Below are 15,993 nucleotides of genomic sequence, written 5' to 3' on the forward strand. Positions count from 1 at the left end.
TTGTTCCTAATATGCAGATTTTTGGCAGCAGGATTTCATTCAGTCTCAGCACTCGAAAAAGGGTTACTTCATCTCCAAACACATCGATGCATTTAAATATGCAATGAGCAATTTCCAGACTTCTCTACTCTTCCAAAAGAGATGGCAACCCCTGTTGTCAACTCATCTCAGCCAGCACCTGTTCCTCCTGCTTCATCATGGCAGGGAAGATAGAACTTAACATCTGATATCTTGCGGCTGAACATAGGGACAGACTTATAACCTGAGAAAAGAAAACTTCCTGATCCATAGCGTCATTCCTTAGTGACTAAGCCACAACACCTCTTAATGGACTCAACTTTGCAACTTTGTCCCGGATGACCATTTCTCCAGTTTGTCTTTTCTCAGGCAGACAGGTGGCAAATATTAATCTTAGGCTATTTTATGGAGTGCTGGTGGTCTTCAACCTTCTATTGCCTCTTTGCCGCTGGACTCTGCCCTCCACCCAGATCTCCCCCCCCCCATTTTTCTCCATCTTGTGGCCATCTTGTGATGTTATCAGGCGTCATCTTATGACTTCATCAGGCTGCTCCTGAGAAATCTCAGGCATCTGTCCTGAACACTCTGGTCAACTCACTACGGGCCCAATTCCATCTAACTTTCCAGCACCGGTGCAACCACAGTGCAGCTCTGAGGTAAGTTAACAAATGTTCCCATACCTTGAGGAGGCCTTTGTGCCTGCCTCTCCTATTGGCACAACAGCACCGGCATCAGAAAATTGGATTGGATTGGGCCCTTTAGGATAGGATTGGGCCCTATTTCAGCTCATGGAGCTTGATCCATTTCCAGACCACACCTCCTGCATTTTAACTTTCCTACATCTAATCTGCCTGACTCAACAGGGCATGCATGGAGTGGCTGCACTCTCTATTACTGGTCATTACTTGCAAGGAGAGGCCCATCAAGTCTGTGGATCCATTTGTCCCAGAGGACTGACTCAGAGACTATTTATGATCTGATAACCTTTGCATACACCTGGTCAACAGGGCTGCCAAGTCAGATAGAGTGGTGGTGCCTGGTCAGGGTGACAAGATACAATGGAGGGCAAAGTGCTTATACCTTTAACCATTGTATAGAAGTGGGAATTTTGGCAGGTACAGTTTTTTAAACTCTTCCATGTTGAGCTGCACCTGCCAAAATTCCCTCTTCTATACAATAGTTAAAGGTATAGGCACTCTGTCCTCCACTGTATCTGGTCACCCTGTGCCTGATGACATCATAAGACGGTCAACCTTTGAAAAAAAAGGAGGGGAATTAATTACTGGTATTAAAGGGGCAGGACCAGTGGTAAGGGGTGGGGCTCGCTGATAAAGGGGCAGGGCTTGGTGGTTATCCCTAAATGGTCTGAGGTTAACCTTTTCCATCCACTCACTCAAGGGGGGAAGAAAGCAAAAGATGTGGGGGTCATTGTGGGCAAATTGGCAATCTTACTGAGGACTGTCTGGAAAGAATGAAAGAAGGTAAAAGGTACACCCTGATCTCTTTGGGGATGCCCTTCACACATGCATGAATACATAATTTGGGCAACTTGTATTTTTCTAAACACTTTAAATCTAACAATAGCAATTGGTGATCAGGGAAAAATGTTCTTAGAAAAAATATATATTCAGGTTTCACAAGGAAACACGAGGTCAGAGAATTTCCGGTGGGGAGGGGGAGTCTCTCCAAATTCATTTTATTTCTAGGTAAGTGCAAAACCATAGTGTAGGTCAAGGCCATGAAAAGTTTCAGAGATCTAAAACAAGCAGTGGGGGATGCGTGTTTAATTGAATTTGAAGGAAGGAAGTGAATGGACTCAGAGATCTTCTCATATGTTCAGTCACAATCTGCTAGTGAACATCTTTTTTCTGACCTGCTGACATCCACTGCAGCATAAATCATGATGCTTGGCATGGAATCCAGAGCCTTGCTTGGGGCAAGCTGGCTGTCATTCAAAGGGCTTGGAGTATCTGATCCTGTACTCTGGCATGGCCTGTGCTCGCTGTAGCTCCATTTGGCTCTTTTTTTCCCCCCTTTGCAGAGTCTGATGTTCAGAGGCTTTATATCAAAGATGCCGAAGGCAACACCATTGCAGACAAAAACCAATTGGAAAAGCTTCTCCTGGTGAACTACGTGTGCAATGTGGAAGCCGGTGAGTAGAAGAGCAGGAAAGAAAGTCGGTTGTCAGTGTGAGATGAGAATTTCAAGGAGAGATACTGGGCTTAAACAGGATAGCTCTTCTAGGTGGTGAAGCTGCAGTCTAGCTCCAGGTGCCAGTGGCAAGGCAACTTCTTGCAGGCCACCTTGTAACTGAATAGCCTCCTGTCCCTTACTGGAAGGACAGACAACATCAACAAGGACATCCTAGCTTACAGTTGCCATCTGCTGTTTTACCACTCACCCACCCCAACAATATCCCACATAATGATTCAGTGCTAGAGGGAGTGGTAGTCTGCTGCAGCCACCAGGTAAAACATTGTTGCTGCTGTTGGCCCACTGAGAATGAGTTGGCCCACTGCATCTGCCACGAGGGGAAGGGGAACTCTTCCATGAGCCATATCAAACATCTGCAGTGGGCCCTAGACACTCAGCAGTTACCTAAGGGATCTTGTGCTGATACCAGCCCTGTTTCCACTGAGTAGCATTGGAGAATCAAATTGGTCTGGATTTTATTGGAAAGAGAGAGAGAGAGAGTGATTTGCTAACTGGATGGAGGTAGGGAAGTGGATGCTTGAAAACTGGAACCATAGGACAAAACTTATTGGAACTCTCAAGTTCATCTGTTTTTCCTTTCCCTCTGCCTGGCAGAATACCAGCAGGGTTTCCATGAGATGCTCTTGCTCTTCCTGCTGCTTGTGGAAAAGGAGCATGAAATCTACTGGCTGTTTCAGTTCTTTCTGCAGAAAACAGTAAGTGTCTTCATGGACCTTTCCAGTAGGGTTCAAGAGTACCATTTGTGTGTCTGCCTTGGGCCCACCCCTTGACAAATCAGTACCTCCTTGTCCAAGAAAAATTCTACCTCTGCTAACTGGCTAGTTGGATGACTAACAGGCATGCCCAGGTTAGCCCTATTGAGCACAGGGTAAACACAACCCGGATCTTGGAGCAGTGAGGTTTAGGAGTTTCTATCTTGGCAGTAAAAGATTGGACATCTGCAGGGATTCTTGATTAAGTTTCTTTGCATACAGGTCTCAGAGCATTGAAATCTGCCCATGGAATAAACACCCTGATGTCCCAGGTGTCTTGGTGTGGCCATGTGGATTTCACTGTGTAAGAGAATGATGTCACCAGGCTAGGCCATCTGGTCTCGGTGTTCTTTTGAATGTTGTCACATCCTGGATTTTCTTTTGGTCCAGGAGAACAGCTGCATCTTGAGCATTGGAGTGGAAAAGAATCTAACTATGCTAACAGCTTTGATTGCATTTTTGGATCCTGTCTTCGCTGAGCACCTAGGTAAGCTTTACCACCTGGCTGGTTAGAGTTCACCCACTGTCATGCTACCTGCCTGAGATTTCAAACCACAAAGTGGCTGTCAACAACGTAGCTGTCCACAATACTTGGTTGGTGGTGTAATAGTCCAGGCAGACACAAGGAGGTCCTTCATCACACAGCACATAATTACTGTGGGATTTGTTGCCACAAGCGGTGGTGAAACCTACTAGCTTGGGTGACTTCATAAGGAGACTGGAAAAATTCACGACAGGTCTATCAGTGGCTACTGGTCATGTTGGCTTTGTGCTATCTCCAGGTTCACAGTGGTATGTCTGAATACACAGTGGTATGTCTGAATACCAGCTAGAGCAGGGGTGTTAAACGCCTTTCATACCGCAGGCCAAAGCTAGCATCCATGGTGCCTACTGTGGGCCAGAAGTGATATCATTGGTTGGCAACCTTCAGTTTCGAAAGACTCTGGTATAAGCCTACAGCACCTGGTATTCCCAGGTGGTCTCCCATCCAAGTAATTACCAGGCCTGATGTTGCTTAGCTTCTAAGATCAGACAAGATCATGAAGATTGATCCAAGTACCAGAAACCGAGCCAGAAGTGACATCATTAAGCAGGAAATTATGTCATTAAGCAGGTGATGACCAGAAATAGGCACTTGGTTCTCACACAGGAACTCATTAGCTGCATATGACAGAAGAGAAAACGTGCAAATCTTGATTATATTTTCAAAATTTGAGAGCACCCAGTTACACTCTGGGAGAGCTCGGTTATCATGCGGGTCACCTTTTCAGCAGCACCACTTCTGCCAAGGTGTCACTTTGTTGCTCAGCAGCTGAGAGGTGGTCTTTGAAGTGATGCCTCAGTAGAAGCGGTGCTGCTGAAAAGGTGGCCTATATAACAATTGGGCTCTTCCAGCATCCCTAAACAGCATCTTCCTCTCTCACCTCTCTTGGTCTGGCCCTTCCATCATTGCCTTCTGAGGCCTCCTTTTGTCACTGCCTCCCAGAGGCTTGGTAGAAGTGACAGTGCTGAAAAAGTGACTGTGGGAGTGCCTAATTATAGAGGGGAGGGAACAAAGAGCTTTCAAGGGCCACTTCTGGCCTGTGGGCTTTATGTTTGACACCCCTGAGCTAGAGGGTAGTAATGAGTAGAGGCAGATAGCAAACCTTTCTCTCCAGCTTGTGGGCTTCCCAGAAGCAGATCACTGTGCGAAACAAGATGCTGGATTAGATGGTCTTTTGGTTTGATCCGGCAGGGCTTTTCTTATGCCCTCACATTGAGTAGGCATAGGAGACTATCATATGCATTGATTCAATGGCGTCGCTGGGGGTGCGGAGGGGTGCAGACTGCACTGGGTGAAACACTTGGGGGTTAATACCACCACTGGTGTAATTTCTGGCAGAATGCAATGAAACAAGCTGCATTGACATATCCTAATTCTATCAAAGGTTATAACTTTTAAAAAAATCTGAAAAGGAAAACACAACTGCCTTATGTGGCAAAAAGTGAGTTTCCCTAACTCAAAACTGACCAATGAGACAGACAGTTCTGAGAGCCAATGAGGTGTTATTATGACACAGCAGGGAACCAATAAGGTGTTAGTATCGGTCAGCTCTCATTTCAACACAACAGAGCTAATACTAGAGCTCTTATTTAGTTGTGTGAGTGTCATCAAGTTGGCCACTGGCTTTTTTTGCTGGTTACTGATTTGTTAGATGACCTGTACTGTTACTTATTTAAATAAGTAAATAAGTAAAATCAGTGGGGTTACTCCAACCCTGGTGACGCCACTGCATTTAGGCTGTGTGTATGATATTGTAATTTATTCTGTATGGTCTGGTATGTAAGGAGGTCTAACAAGGGGGGAACGCAATGAGCTCTTTCAAGGGGTTATGCAAACCCTAGTGATGCCTCTGCATGGATTTGCTTAGCAATAGTGAAGAGGCATTTCTAGAGCCGGTCCTTCCATGTGGAGCAGCGACGTAGTGGTAAATGTTGGAGGGCCTGTCATGACTCTCCTCCCCTACAGCCAACACCCCACTAAGACAATATAGCAACAACAAAATTAACTTCCAATTTCTTCATTAGGGTGTTTTCTTTGCCTGCCACTCACTCCTACTTTGAAACCTATTATATTTCATTTAAAGATCTAGCTCATTTCACCCTAGGTTCTTAGAGTGGGTTTGCAGTAGTTTAAATCAAACATTTAAAACTGGAAAATGGAATTAAAAAATATTCTCCATAAATAAGAGATATATACTAGAGTACCCGGCTTCTGCATGTTTACTCAGAAGTCCCACTGTATTAAATATGACTTACTTCCAGAGAAGTGGACAGAGAATCGTAGCCTTAATGTAACATGAGCCACATCCTGTTTCTCAAGCAGCCATTGGAAAAGTCAACTGCCTCTACATTAGCATGGCATGTGCCCTTAGACAAATTTCTCAGTTTGTCTCCTATTGAACCTGATGCATCTCCTTAGCAAAGATTCTATGGAAAAAAGTTTCAAAGGCAGTACCTGTGTGGTCCTGCTATAGGAGAAGTCCCAGAGCTCTGCTCCTCCCCCCTCTCCCTCAACTATGTGCCTACTATTGAGAAAAGAGCATATATGAATTCCTTAACTGTGGTTTACTTACACTTTCTAGAAGGGAAAGGCCGAGTTGTGCAATCATTGTTCCCATGGTTCTGCCTCTTCTTCCAGAGAGTCTTCAAGTCCTTTGATGACGTTTGGAGACTGTGGGAGGTGAGTGGGTTTGATTGTTTGTTTGGCAGTATCTGATCCCGGATTGCTGATACGGGGCATGCATCAATACTTGTTTGAAGCTTGTTTGGGGAAACTCCAAAAGCTAGAGACTGTCTAAGAGAACCTGAGTTGAACTTTAGATTCAGTAGGAAGTCATCACTTGTTCTGGTTCCATGATCAAACCAATGGGAGGATAAAGAGTGAACAGAGAATAGAATCCAGTGAATCACCACCAGTAATAGCTTTTCATCTATTTGGGCAGTTATTTCTTAGTGTTAGGACTAACAATTGTTCAATTGTTAGGCCTAGTTCAATTGTTCTAGCTACTTCCAGATCAAAATTTCACAGTTTGGTAGAATTTCAGATTTCCTATGTGCAGTTTTAAGACTCAGATTTGAATGTGATTTTTCTTTGGCCTCAAAAAATCAAGTCTGTTGTCTAAAAGTAACTCTTGCTTGTTTTGAGTGTGGCAGGTCTCAAATAGGATGTCTCGCGACTATCATATCCAATCAAATACTTAACGCCATTGCATGTCTTCAGTGTCAGATATTGTCATACATTGAAAACAAATATCACTGGCTATCAAGTGCTGAGATGAAATATTCCGAGAATAGCCAGTAGATCTTAAAACAGCAATATTCAGAGAAACATTTTTAGGAGATGTTTGGGAGCAAATTCCTTTCGATTCTAGTAGCAGCTACTACTCAGCCATAACTCAATGACAAAGTGAACAGGCTGCATGCAGGTTCAATTTCTCAGCTTCTACCATTAAAGGGATCTTGGTTCATAACATACTGGGAAAGGTTCTTGCCTGAGACTTTGGATAACTTACCAGTCAGGTGTATTGGCCCAAACAGATCAGTCATCTGACTCGGTAGACTCAATATGGTAAAACACATACATGCTTTTCATGTAGAAGGTTCTACATTCAATCTCCAACATCTCCAAAAAAAAAAAAAAAAAAAAAAAAGGACATCAGATAGCAGCACTGACAAAGGTTGTTACCCATGACACTGGAGAACCAATTCAGTTCAGTTCAGTAAGACCTTTATTGGCATAAAATACAGAGAAAGAACAAAACAAAACAGGAATATACAAAGACAACACAACACAACATAAGCATAAACATCAGTCGCTGCCCAGAGTCCCAGGGCTCTGCCTGGCTATTACCCCAGATAAAAAGGAAGCGACATTATCCAGAGTCTCAGGAGAACCAACTCAGAGGAGGGCTGGCCCAGGAACCAATCCTGGGCTAGATGGACCACAGCTTCATATGCACTTCTTAATGCATTGTTACAGGTTGAGTATCCCTTATCCAGACTGCTTGGAATGGGAAGGTGTCTGGATTTCAGCTTTGTCTGGATTTTGGAATAATTGCATAAATATAATGAGAAATACTTGCTCTTTTTGCGGTTACCCATATGGGTGTGTGCTGGCTTCTTGGACATTTTTCAATGATGTCTGTACAGGTAAACACCTCAGAGCAGAGAATAGAACTTACAGCCTGTACCTGCACTGTACATGGGAATGAGCACAAGATCTTCTAGTGTTTACACTACAGAAACCAAGTCTTGGACCAAAGTGTATGTGGAATTCATGTGGAGTCCGGATTTTGGATGTCTGGATAAGGGATAATCTACCTGTACTGACACCAACATGTCAAAAAAAGGACTATTCAGAATATCAGGGTTCCCCTCAAAGAGAAACATCTGAGAAATTCCCAAGCAAACCAAAGGAGTATCTATAAGAACAGGGATGACTTGTCCATGAGACTGACTGAGGTGCTCGCCTAAGGTAGTGGATTGACTGGCACATGCCTTCTTCTGCCCACTTGCCTGCCTCCAAAGCTCTCCTACTCCTTTGTGGATTTGGGGGGAAAAATGGGAATGAATGTGCTTCATGAAAAAGAACCATTCTTTAACACTACCCTAGAAATCCATTTCTGAATGTCAGTGAGAAAAATCTGACCTAGGTCAAACGGTGGATTTTGTGCTGGATTTTGAATGCCACATAGAATGCTGCTGGCAGCTTTGTTGAGTCCCTCAGTAAAATTAAGGGAGGGGGCTGGAAGTCTAGCCACAGGGATATGTTGCTGTTCCACAGCTCATGAATGCTATCTGGGCACTGGTGATTCATGCCAGATACACAGCCGGCCTGTGTTACTGGTTGCTTCCCCTTCCTCTCTAAAGCCATGTGCCTTTCAAGCTGGTGGTCAAGTTTGCTGTAGCTGCAAGCTCTGAGAACCACCAACACGGTTGCCCCTTGCAGCTTTGCTTAGTATTCTCAGTCTCCTTCCTGCACCTTGGCTGCTTTGATGATTTCAATTAATGTCTTCGTGGAGTCTCTCGGTGCTCGCTCTTCCCGCTGAGGAGGTCCTCACATGCCAGCCTTTTGCTTATAATTACATGGAGGGCAAAAGCACCATCTGGGTCAGGAAGTTCTTTGCTGTCTCCAAAGCCAGGCTTGAAAGATTCAATTAATCCTTGCATGTACAGGTTTTCTTTCTTTCTTTTTCCCTTTCTTTTTTTTAATGTGTTGTAAGTCAAACTACTTGCTAATTTCTCTAGGAGTCCTCCAGGCACCAGGAATTGATTACAAAGTGAATTCTTTGTTGTCTACACAGGCTGCCCAATTGAAAGCTTTGACCTGAGCTTTCAGAGTTCTAACTCCTTTCCAAGGTAGCCAGGGCAAGGAGTAAAATTTCAGGGTGAAGGGCCAAGCTCTGGGCCAGCCCAAGTCCTCCCACTGTGTAAAGCAGTGTCCCAAATACTGCCCTCCCTTTCCCAGCAGTGTACCAATTTCCGCAGCAGTAACTGCTTCTCTTCCCACTCCCTGGGTTCCAAAGGGAAAGGGAACAGAGAGGAAGAGAATATCCTCTCTTCCAGTGGATACTCTAGCCTACCGTTCTCCTCTCCTTCACACTTCTGCTCCATTCCTCTCTTCCTTTTTGAATTTGGGGAGGAGGAGCAGTAGCAGAAGTAGGCAGGTGGACTGAAGTGGAAGCCCAGCTGCATGAGAATACTACCTCTGCCAGCGTCATGGATGGTTCATCCCTGGGCAGGCTAATTTCTGAAAGACATTGGCTAGTCATGTCTCCACCCATCTCTAACAAGCCTTGAGGCATCAGACACAGCCAGGCTCTTCTCCTGATCCACCATGTGTCACTAGGCTCTGCCTCTACCATAGCAAGCTCCACATCCTGGCCATGGTCTACTTCAGAGGCTCCATGTTGTTAATAATAATAATAATAATTTCAATCTTGTGACAGCAGGGAAGGAATTAAGGAAGCCTACAAATAGCACCTTTCCTTGTCTCCTCTACATTCTAGAGCTTTATTAAGTCACAAATAATTGGGTTGGAAAGCCCGAGGGCGGTCTCACAATTGCATGAAAAGAATTTTGTTACCTGCTCCCCACCTGCACAAGCAGGGAGTACACCTTGATATTGTTGAACATAAGAAGAACCCTGCTGAATCAGGCCCAGGGCCCATCTAGTCTAGCTTCCTGTATCTCACAGCAGTCCACCAGATGCCTGAGGGAGCACACAAAAGATCACAAGATACTTGCATCTTGCTGCCACCTCCCTCCATCTAGCATTCTATTTATGCTCACACACACCCACAGCAAAGACACCAGACTGCAGTTAGGTTTAACTTGTGTTACTTTATTCAACGCAGTGACCAATTTTTAATGCATGAAACCTACTGGATGAACCTTCCCTCCCTCACCAGCCTGGGGTAGGTAAAAAAACTGCCATCCGCGGCCAATTTGGATAGTAGAAAAAAAATTCGTATCTGGCCCTGATAATGAGCAACCAGCTAATTTCAGCCTTTACATAACCATCATGGCTTGTAACCTGTGATGGAGTTTTCCTCCAGAAATCTGTCCAATCCTATTTCAAAGGCATCTAGACCAGATGCCATCACCACATCCAGTGGCAAGGAGTTCCACAGACTAATTACACGCTGGGTAAAGAAATATTTTCTTTTGTCTGTCCTAACACTCCCAACACTCCATTTTAGTGGATGAAGTCCCCTTTAGTGAAGTTGGTGTTTGACTGCTTGGTCAGTTTATTGGACTTGCAACCAAAGACATGTGAATTGTTGGAAAAGGGCATGAATGGAAAGACAGCAGTTGAAGAGAAAAGGACAACCTAAGATGTGAAAGTTTCCTCGGGAAGGAGGGTTGTGAGTGGGGTAGTTGCATTTATGCAGTTCCTCCTGATGGTGCCAAGAATTGGATCCATCATCTTGTTGGCATCCTTCAGTCTCGGAAGACTATGGTATTGCGCTCTGAATGGTGGTTCTGGAACAGAGTGTCCTCTCCAGTGTGCGAAGCCTGGGTAAAGTAGATATGGAGGATAGACTGTCACCCATGCAGCAAATCCCCCCTCACCACATCGCTGAAATGGTCCAATGGAAAGGCAGAGGCCAATACGGTTGGTTCCAGCGGTGTTGCAGGAGTTGCCAGAACGTGACTGTGTTCAGCCATGAACTGCCTCAGGGACTCCGGCTCTGGATTTTGCCTCGAGGTTGACTCCTGAAGCCTTTTCAATAACTGGATGTAGCCACAAGGCAGTGGAGGTTTGGGATCAGAGTTTTCCTTCTCTCAGATGAGCTGCCTTCCCAGGCTGACGAGTCCCATCTACCTGGTGGCTGTTTAGTCTCCTCTTACGACAAGTACAGCCAAACTGAGGGCCTATTCTTATCCCCCAACCCCAGGGGTTTCTAGGTTCCTCCTGATGGTGCCAAGAATTGGATCCATGCAGTGATACAAAGCGAATGGATTTGTAGCAATCAAATTTTGCACTGTAGATCGGATCGCCTTGTCACCCCCATCCCTCTTTGAACACAGTGCATCCCATTAAAAAACACCATTGACTGCATAGAGCTGCTCACTTAATAAATATACAGAGAAGTGGTATAATTCAGCCAAAGTAAAGAGAGGTGGGGATCCTTGGTGGTCAGTCGCTGATCCTGGTGTGTGTTGTTCTTCTCCCAGGTTTTCCTAACTGGTTTGCCCTGCAGAAACTTCCAAGTCATTGTAGCCTACACCATGCTGCAGATGGTGAGAGATCAGATCCTCAGAGAAGACATGAATGCAGATGATATCTTAATGGTGAGCTAGGCTGCCAGGGGGGATTCAAAGTTCAAACACAGGATTCACATATCCAAATAACCTGGGGAGCTATGCCTGGGTTTTGGGGCAGGTACTGGATACCCTTCAAGTACTGTTCAAGAACAAAAAGCATTGATTGTAACATGGCAGGCAACAGTCTGGAGATAGTTGATGTTCTTACCTTTCTCCCTTGCATAGCTGTGCAACAATATCATAGACCTGGAAGCCAATGACGTGATCTCCAGAGCTCGTAGCACATGTGACCTTCTCTTCAGACGTAAAGACAAGGTGAAGAACCAGATCCCTCGCCAGGCCAGCACAACTGGGTGCAGAAAGGAGATGTACTTGTGATTCAAACTCTCCCAGAGGTTCTTCTGGGATGAAATGAACCACACTTGCCACTGAACAGGAAAGCAGTAATTGAGACAGAACATGAAAGGGGGGGGAGGTACAGGAAGTGTGCATACCTGAGCCAAACTCTTGTGATGCCAAATCATGGTTTGCCAGTATATGTGAACTACCCAGAATGAGATAATAGGACCCTCCAATGGGGTGGGAAAGCCAAGTTGAGCAGAGAGAGAGATTCAGGAAGGAGCAGGAAATGGTTTGTCACTGAAAGTATATCAGTATCAGGTGCATGGATTTTGGAAAGATCTGCTGAGCCAGATCCATCATCACCGATTGTCCTTCATTCTTCCTATCATAGCCTATCCAGGGTGCCAACTAAGGCAGTCCCCTCTGGCAGCAGATTGGGGGGGCACCCTTCTCCATCTGTCCACTTTCCCTCACTGCTCATCCTCCCCCTAGACTGAAGAAGGGGAAGGAACAGAAGAGTGTGGAAGAGAGTAGAGTGGTGAGCTAGAGTGTCCCATGTTCTAGCCCACCACTCTCCTCATCTTCACACTTCCTCTTCGGCTCCATCCAGTGGAAGCATTTAACATGTCGCCTCAGGCACTGGGGGGTCCTGGGCTGGTCCTGCACCACACTCCTTTCCAGTTGCTTGGGAAACTAGTAGGGAGTGTGGATTAAAGATTGCTGAACTTGGGGTGAGGGTAGTTCTCTTGCCTGGGAGCAGGAGAATCACTGCAGAATCTTTTACCAGATCAGAAAACTATAGTAGGAAGAGGGAGAGTGACAGAATGGGTTTCTTTTTATAATCCTAACATGTCCCCAATTTGTCCTCAGGTTCCAGCGGACTTGAAAGAGTTCTTCGGCCAACCACTATATTAAAGAGGCCATATCAAATGACCCATGTGACCCAGATTGATGTTCTTGATGCAGAATAGAAAGGAGTTGGGAACAGATTTCTGACTTCCATTTCTGTGGGTCAGTTCAAAAAAGGTGTAAGGGTGGCAAGCACTTTTCTCCTAGCACTGGCTTTGCAAAACTTGAGGGCCAAACTATGGATCTGCATTTTAAAGAGGCCTGCTTGAAGCCAGCAGGGGGCCATCAGCACTGGTAGAACATCTCTTTTGCATGCAGATGGTGCTGGGTTCCATTCCTGACATTTCCAGCTGGGGCAAAGAGAGATCCCTGTAGAGCTGCTGCCAGAGCAGACAATACTAAGCTAACAGGACCAATGAGCAGACCCTGTATATGGCAGGAGTATTCAGTGGACCCTCAGTTTCCATGGGGGATCTCTTCCAGGACCCCCACGGATATTAAATTCTGCAGATTATTATGGTTGGGCCTCAGAGGACCTCCTGGACATGACTGGAATGGTTGGCAACCTTCAGTCTCGAAAGACTATGGTATAAGCCTACAACACCCGGTATTCCCAAGCGGTCTCCCATCCAAGTACTAACCAGGCCTGACCTTGCTTAGCTTCTGAGATCAGAGGAGATCAGGCATGTGCATGGTAACAGTTGCTGCAGACATGACTGGAAGTCTCCGGCAAAACTGGAAGTGCCTCCTAGATTTGTCTGGGAGGCACTTCTGGTTGCATCTGGAAGGTCCTCTGAGGCCCTCCAGCTACAGGCTCAGCATCCACAGAAATCTGCATGGATAAGGAGGACCCATTGTATATTCATATGAAATGCCTCCTCTTTCACTAAAAGCAATTGCAGAGGGCCTTGGGGGAAGGGGTGGTTAACACTTGCTCCTCACGCTGTATCTCCAGCAAAAATCAACCCACCCATCCCCAGATACCCCCAAAGGGTCTGTGTGCTACAAGTGTGAGTTGGAGGAGTGCCTGGCTCATATTCGAGGCTGAGATTCATATTCCGCAGTGACTAAGTTTAAGATTTGGTGTCATAACTAGCCTGAATGCTGCCTCTGCATGTTCCTTAATCAATTATCGGTCACCCAGGGAGATGTTTGTATTTAAGTTTCCATGCGGTAAATTCAGCATTCGTTTGATGCCGTTTCTGACTCCGCACGCAGGCAAAAAGTCCTGCCACCTGACCCCATCACACTCATGCTCACTTAGAAGAGAAGGGACGACCCAGAGAGGTTCTCGCCATGCCTTTGCTTCCACTGCCCTCCTGAACCCCGGCCTGCTCTTTGCCTCCGCCTTGTTGACTCTCCTCGAGTTGGACATGCAGGCAGTTCTTTCCAAGGGATCCTGGCTACTTAAAACCCAAAATAAGCAAACACTCAAAGAAGAAAATTGCAAATGAAGTGGAGCGCGGCGGCCTGCCGAACTGTGACATGTTGAAAGTGACCTTGACAGACGCAGTAGAACCTTGACTTGACACTTATCAAATGCGACAGGTTCAGAGCAGGCGGGAGGGGAAGGGCACCCATTTGTGCTAGTGCGCATGTGAACATGCCCCCCCCCAAGCAGCTCTTCTCAGCGATGGCAGTTTTTACTCTTTTCTGGGTTTTAAAATGCCGTGAGTCAACCTGGGACCCTACGATGAAGGCCCAGGTGTCAAGGCAAATAATAATGCAACAAACCCTGGAGTGCATGCTGAGAATCTCTTTGGTCCTGCTGCTTACTAAAATGGGTCGTGGGTGCCTGTTGCAAATATCTTTGGGCTGCTGGGGTGCAGGAAGGGCCCTCATGCCTGGTAGTGGAGCCTCCCCAGTTGAAGAGTCTCAAATAGTAGGTGCTGGACAAAGAACTCATGTAGCTGGAGAGAGGGTTGTAGGCAATCTAATCTGATTCCTGATTTGATGCAAAAGAAATCTTGAGCTAGAGCATTCCCCCAAAAATGACTCACCCCCCTCTGCTTGAAGACCTCCGGAGAAGTTCACCTTTCCTCCTTGATGCAACAGTTGGTTCCATTGTCAATTTATTCTTGCCACTGAGATTGCATTGGTTGGCAACCTTCAGTCTCGAAAGACTATGGTATAAGCCTACAGCACCCGGTATTCCCAGGCGGTCTCCCATCCAAGTACTAACCAGGCCTGACCCTGCTTACCTTCCAAGATCAGACAAGATCAGACATGTGCAGGGTAACAGTTGCTAGGCACTGAGAACTTCCTTCTAAAGCTTCAACCAGTTGAAAGCCAACATAATTTTTTTTACAATCAAACCCCAGTATCCATGGATCCAGCAACCACAGATCTGACTTACCACAGATGTCAGTGGATACTGGGGTCCAGGTTTAAAGGCCTTTAAAACAAAAGTGTGAAAATCAGGGCTCCTACCATTGCACAGAAAAACTGTGCCATTTCCAAGCCTCCAGTGCCATTTTTCAGGCTGAAAGACCCACTTCCGGGTCATGCGAAGGTTCCTTGCTCCTCCCAGGTTTGCCCCAGAATGCACGCATACCAAAATCCCACCTGTATTTAAAAATAGCTCCCAAGGGGGCACGACTGAGATTCAAACCACAGTAAGGAGGTCCAACAAAATACCCGCTGTGGTTTCACTGTCCCCACTTGCTATTTAAAGTGAAAACTAATGCCATATTACAGCGGTTCTCAAACTCTCATGTAGAGTTAGTACCGCTCTAAGTGTTTGCAGGAAAAGAGGGAAGGTGGCGACACAACCCCCAAGATCACGCTGCTGCCGGGGGCAAATGTTTTTTTTAAAAAAACCCACCTCTACCAGCGCTGGCCTCCAGGGGGTGAGGGGAGCCCCACTGAGCCCTCTTCAGGGCCTCAGAATTTCTAAAAATAGTGATCACAATCACTTGCAGTTTCATGATCACAATCTGGAGGTGGGCTGCAATTGCTATTTTTAGACTTTCTAAGGCACGGTGAGACCTGCAGTGGGCTCCATGGGGCTCCCTGCTCCCCTTGGAGGCTGGTGCCGGCAGAGGTGAGTTTAAAAAAAGTCCCTTAGTCCCCGGCGGTGGTGCGATTCTGAGGACAGAGACAGAGCTGGTGAGTCGCATCCCACCTGTATGAGAACCCCTGCCATATCGAGTCTAATTATGCTGTTATCTGCACATTATTTATTTATTTATTCGCATTTTTATGCCGCCCTTCCTCCAAAGAGCTCAGGGCGCTGTACACAGCTGCTCCCCTCCTTCTTGTCCTCACAACAACCCTGTGAGGTAGGTGAGGCTGAGAGAAAGTGACTGGCCCAAGGTCACCCAGGAAGCTTCGCGGCTGAGGGGCTTGGGGATTTGAACCTGGTTCGTCCAGGTCTAAGTCCACCTCCCAAACCACTACACCAACATGGCTCTCAATTATAATTATATTATAATTATATAACATTATAATTATAATGTAATTTCATAACATTATAATTATAATGTAATATAACATTATAATTAAT

At 45.9% G+C, this 15,993-nt stretch overlaps 1 protein-coding gene and 1 pseudogene across 1 annotated transcript in view; one reads left to right on the top strand and one right to left on the bottom strand.

Moving 5' to 3' along the window:
• The window catches only part of TBC1D21 (TBC1 domain family member 21), a 30,206-nt gene extending 18,531 nt beyond the window's left edge, over positions 1-11,675 (top strand). The window contains exons 5-10 of the mRNA XM_066635461.1: positions 2,060-2,170; positions 2,827-2,927; positions 3,375-3,471; positions 6,110-6,207; positions 11,208-11,324; positions 11,523-11,675. Of these exons, the coding sequence (XP_066491558.1) occupies positions 2,060-2,170; positions 2,827-2,927; positions 3,375-3,471; positions 6,110-6,207; positions 11,208-11,324; positions 11,523-11,675 (677 nt within the window). The remainder of the gene's footprint in view (positions 1-2,059; positions 2,171-2,826; positions 2,928-3,374; positions 3,472-6,109; positions 6,208-11,207; positions 11,325-11,522) is intronic.
• A 1,405-nt stretch (positions 11,676-13,080) lies between these two features.
• On the bottom strand, positions 13,081-13,200 carry LOC136659476 (5S ribosomal RNA; annotated as a pseudogene).
• Between the last annotated feature and the right edge of the window lie 2,793 nt (positions 13,201-15,993).

Source organism: Tiliqua scincoides, chromosome 8 (assembly GCF_035046505.1).
Source record: "Tiliqua scincoides isolate rTilSci1 chromosome 8, rTilSci1.hap2, whole genome shotgun sequence".
Taxonomy (NCBI): Eukaryota; Metazoa; Chordata; class Lepidosauria; order Squamata; family Scincidae; genus Tiliqua; species Tiliqua scincoides.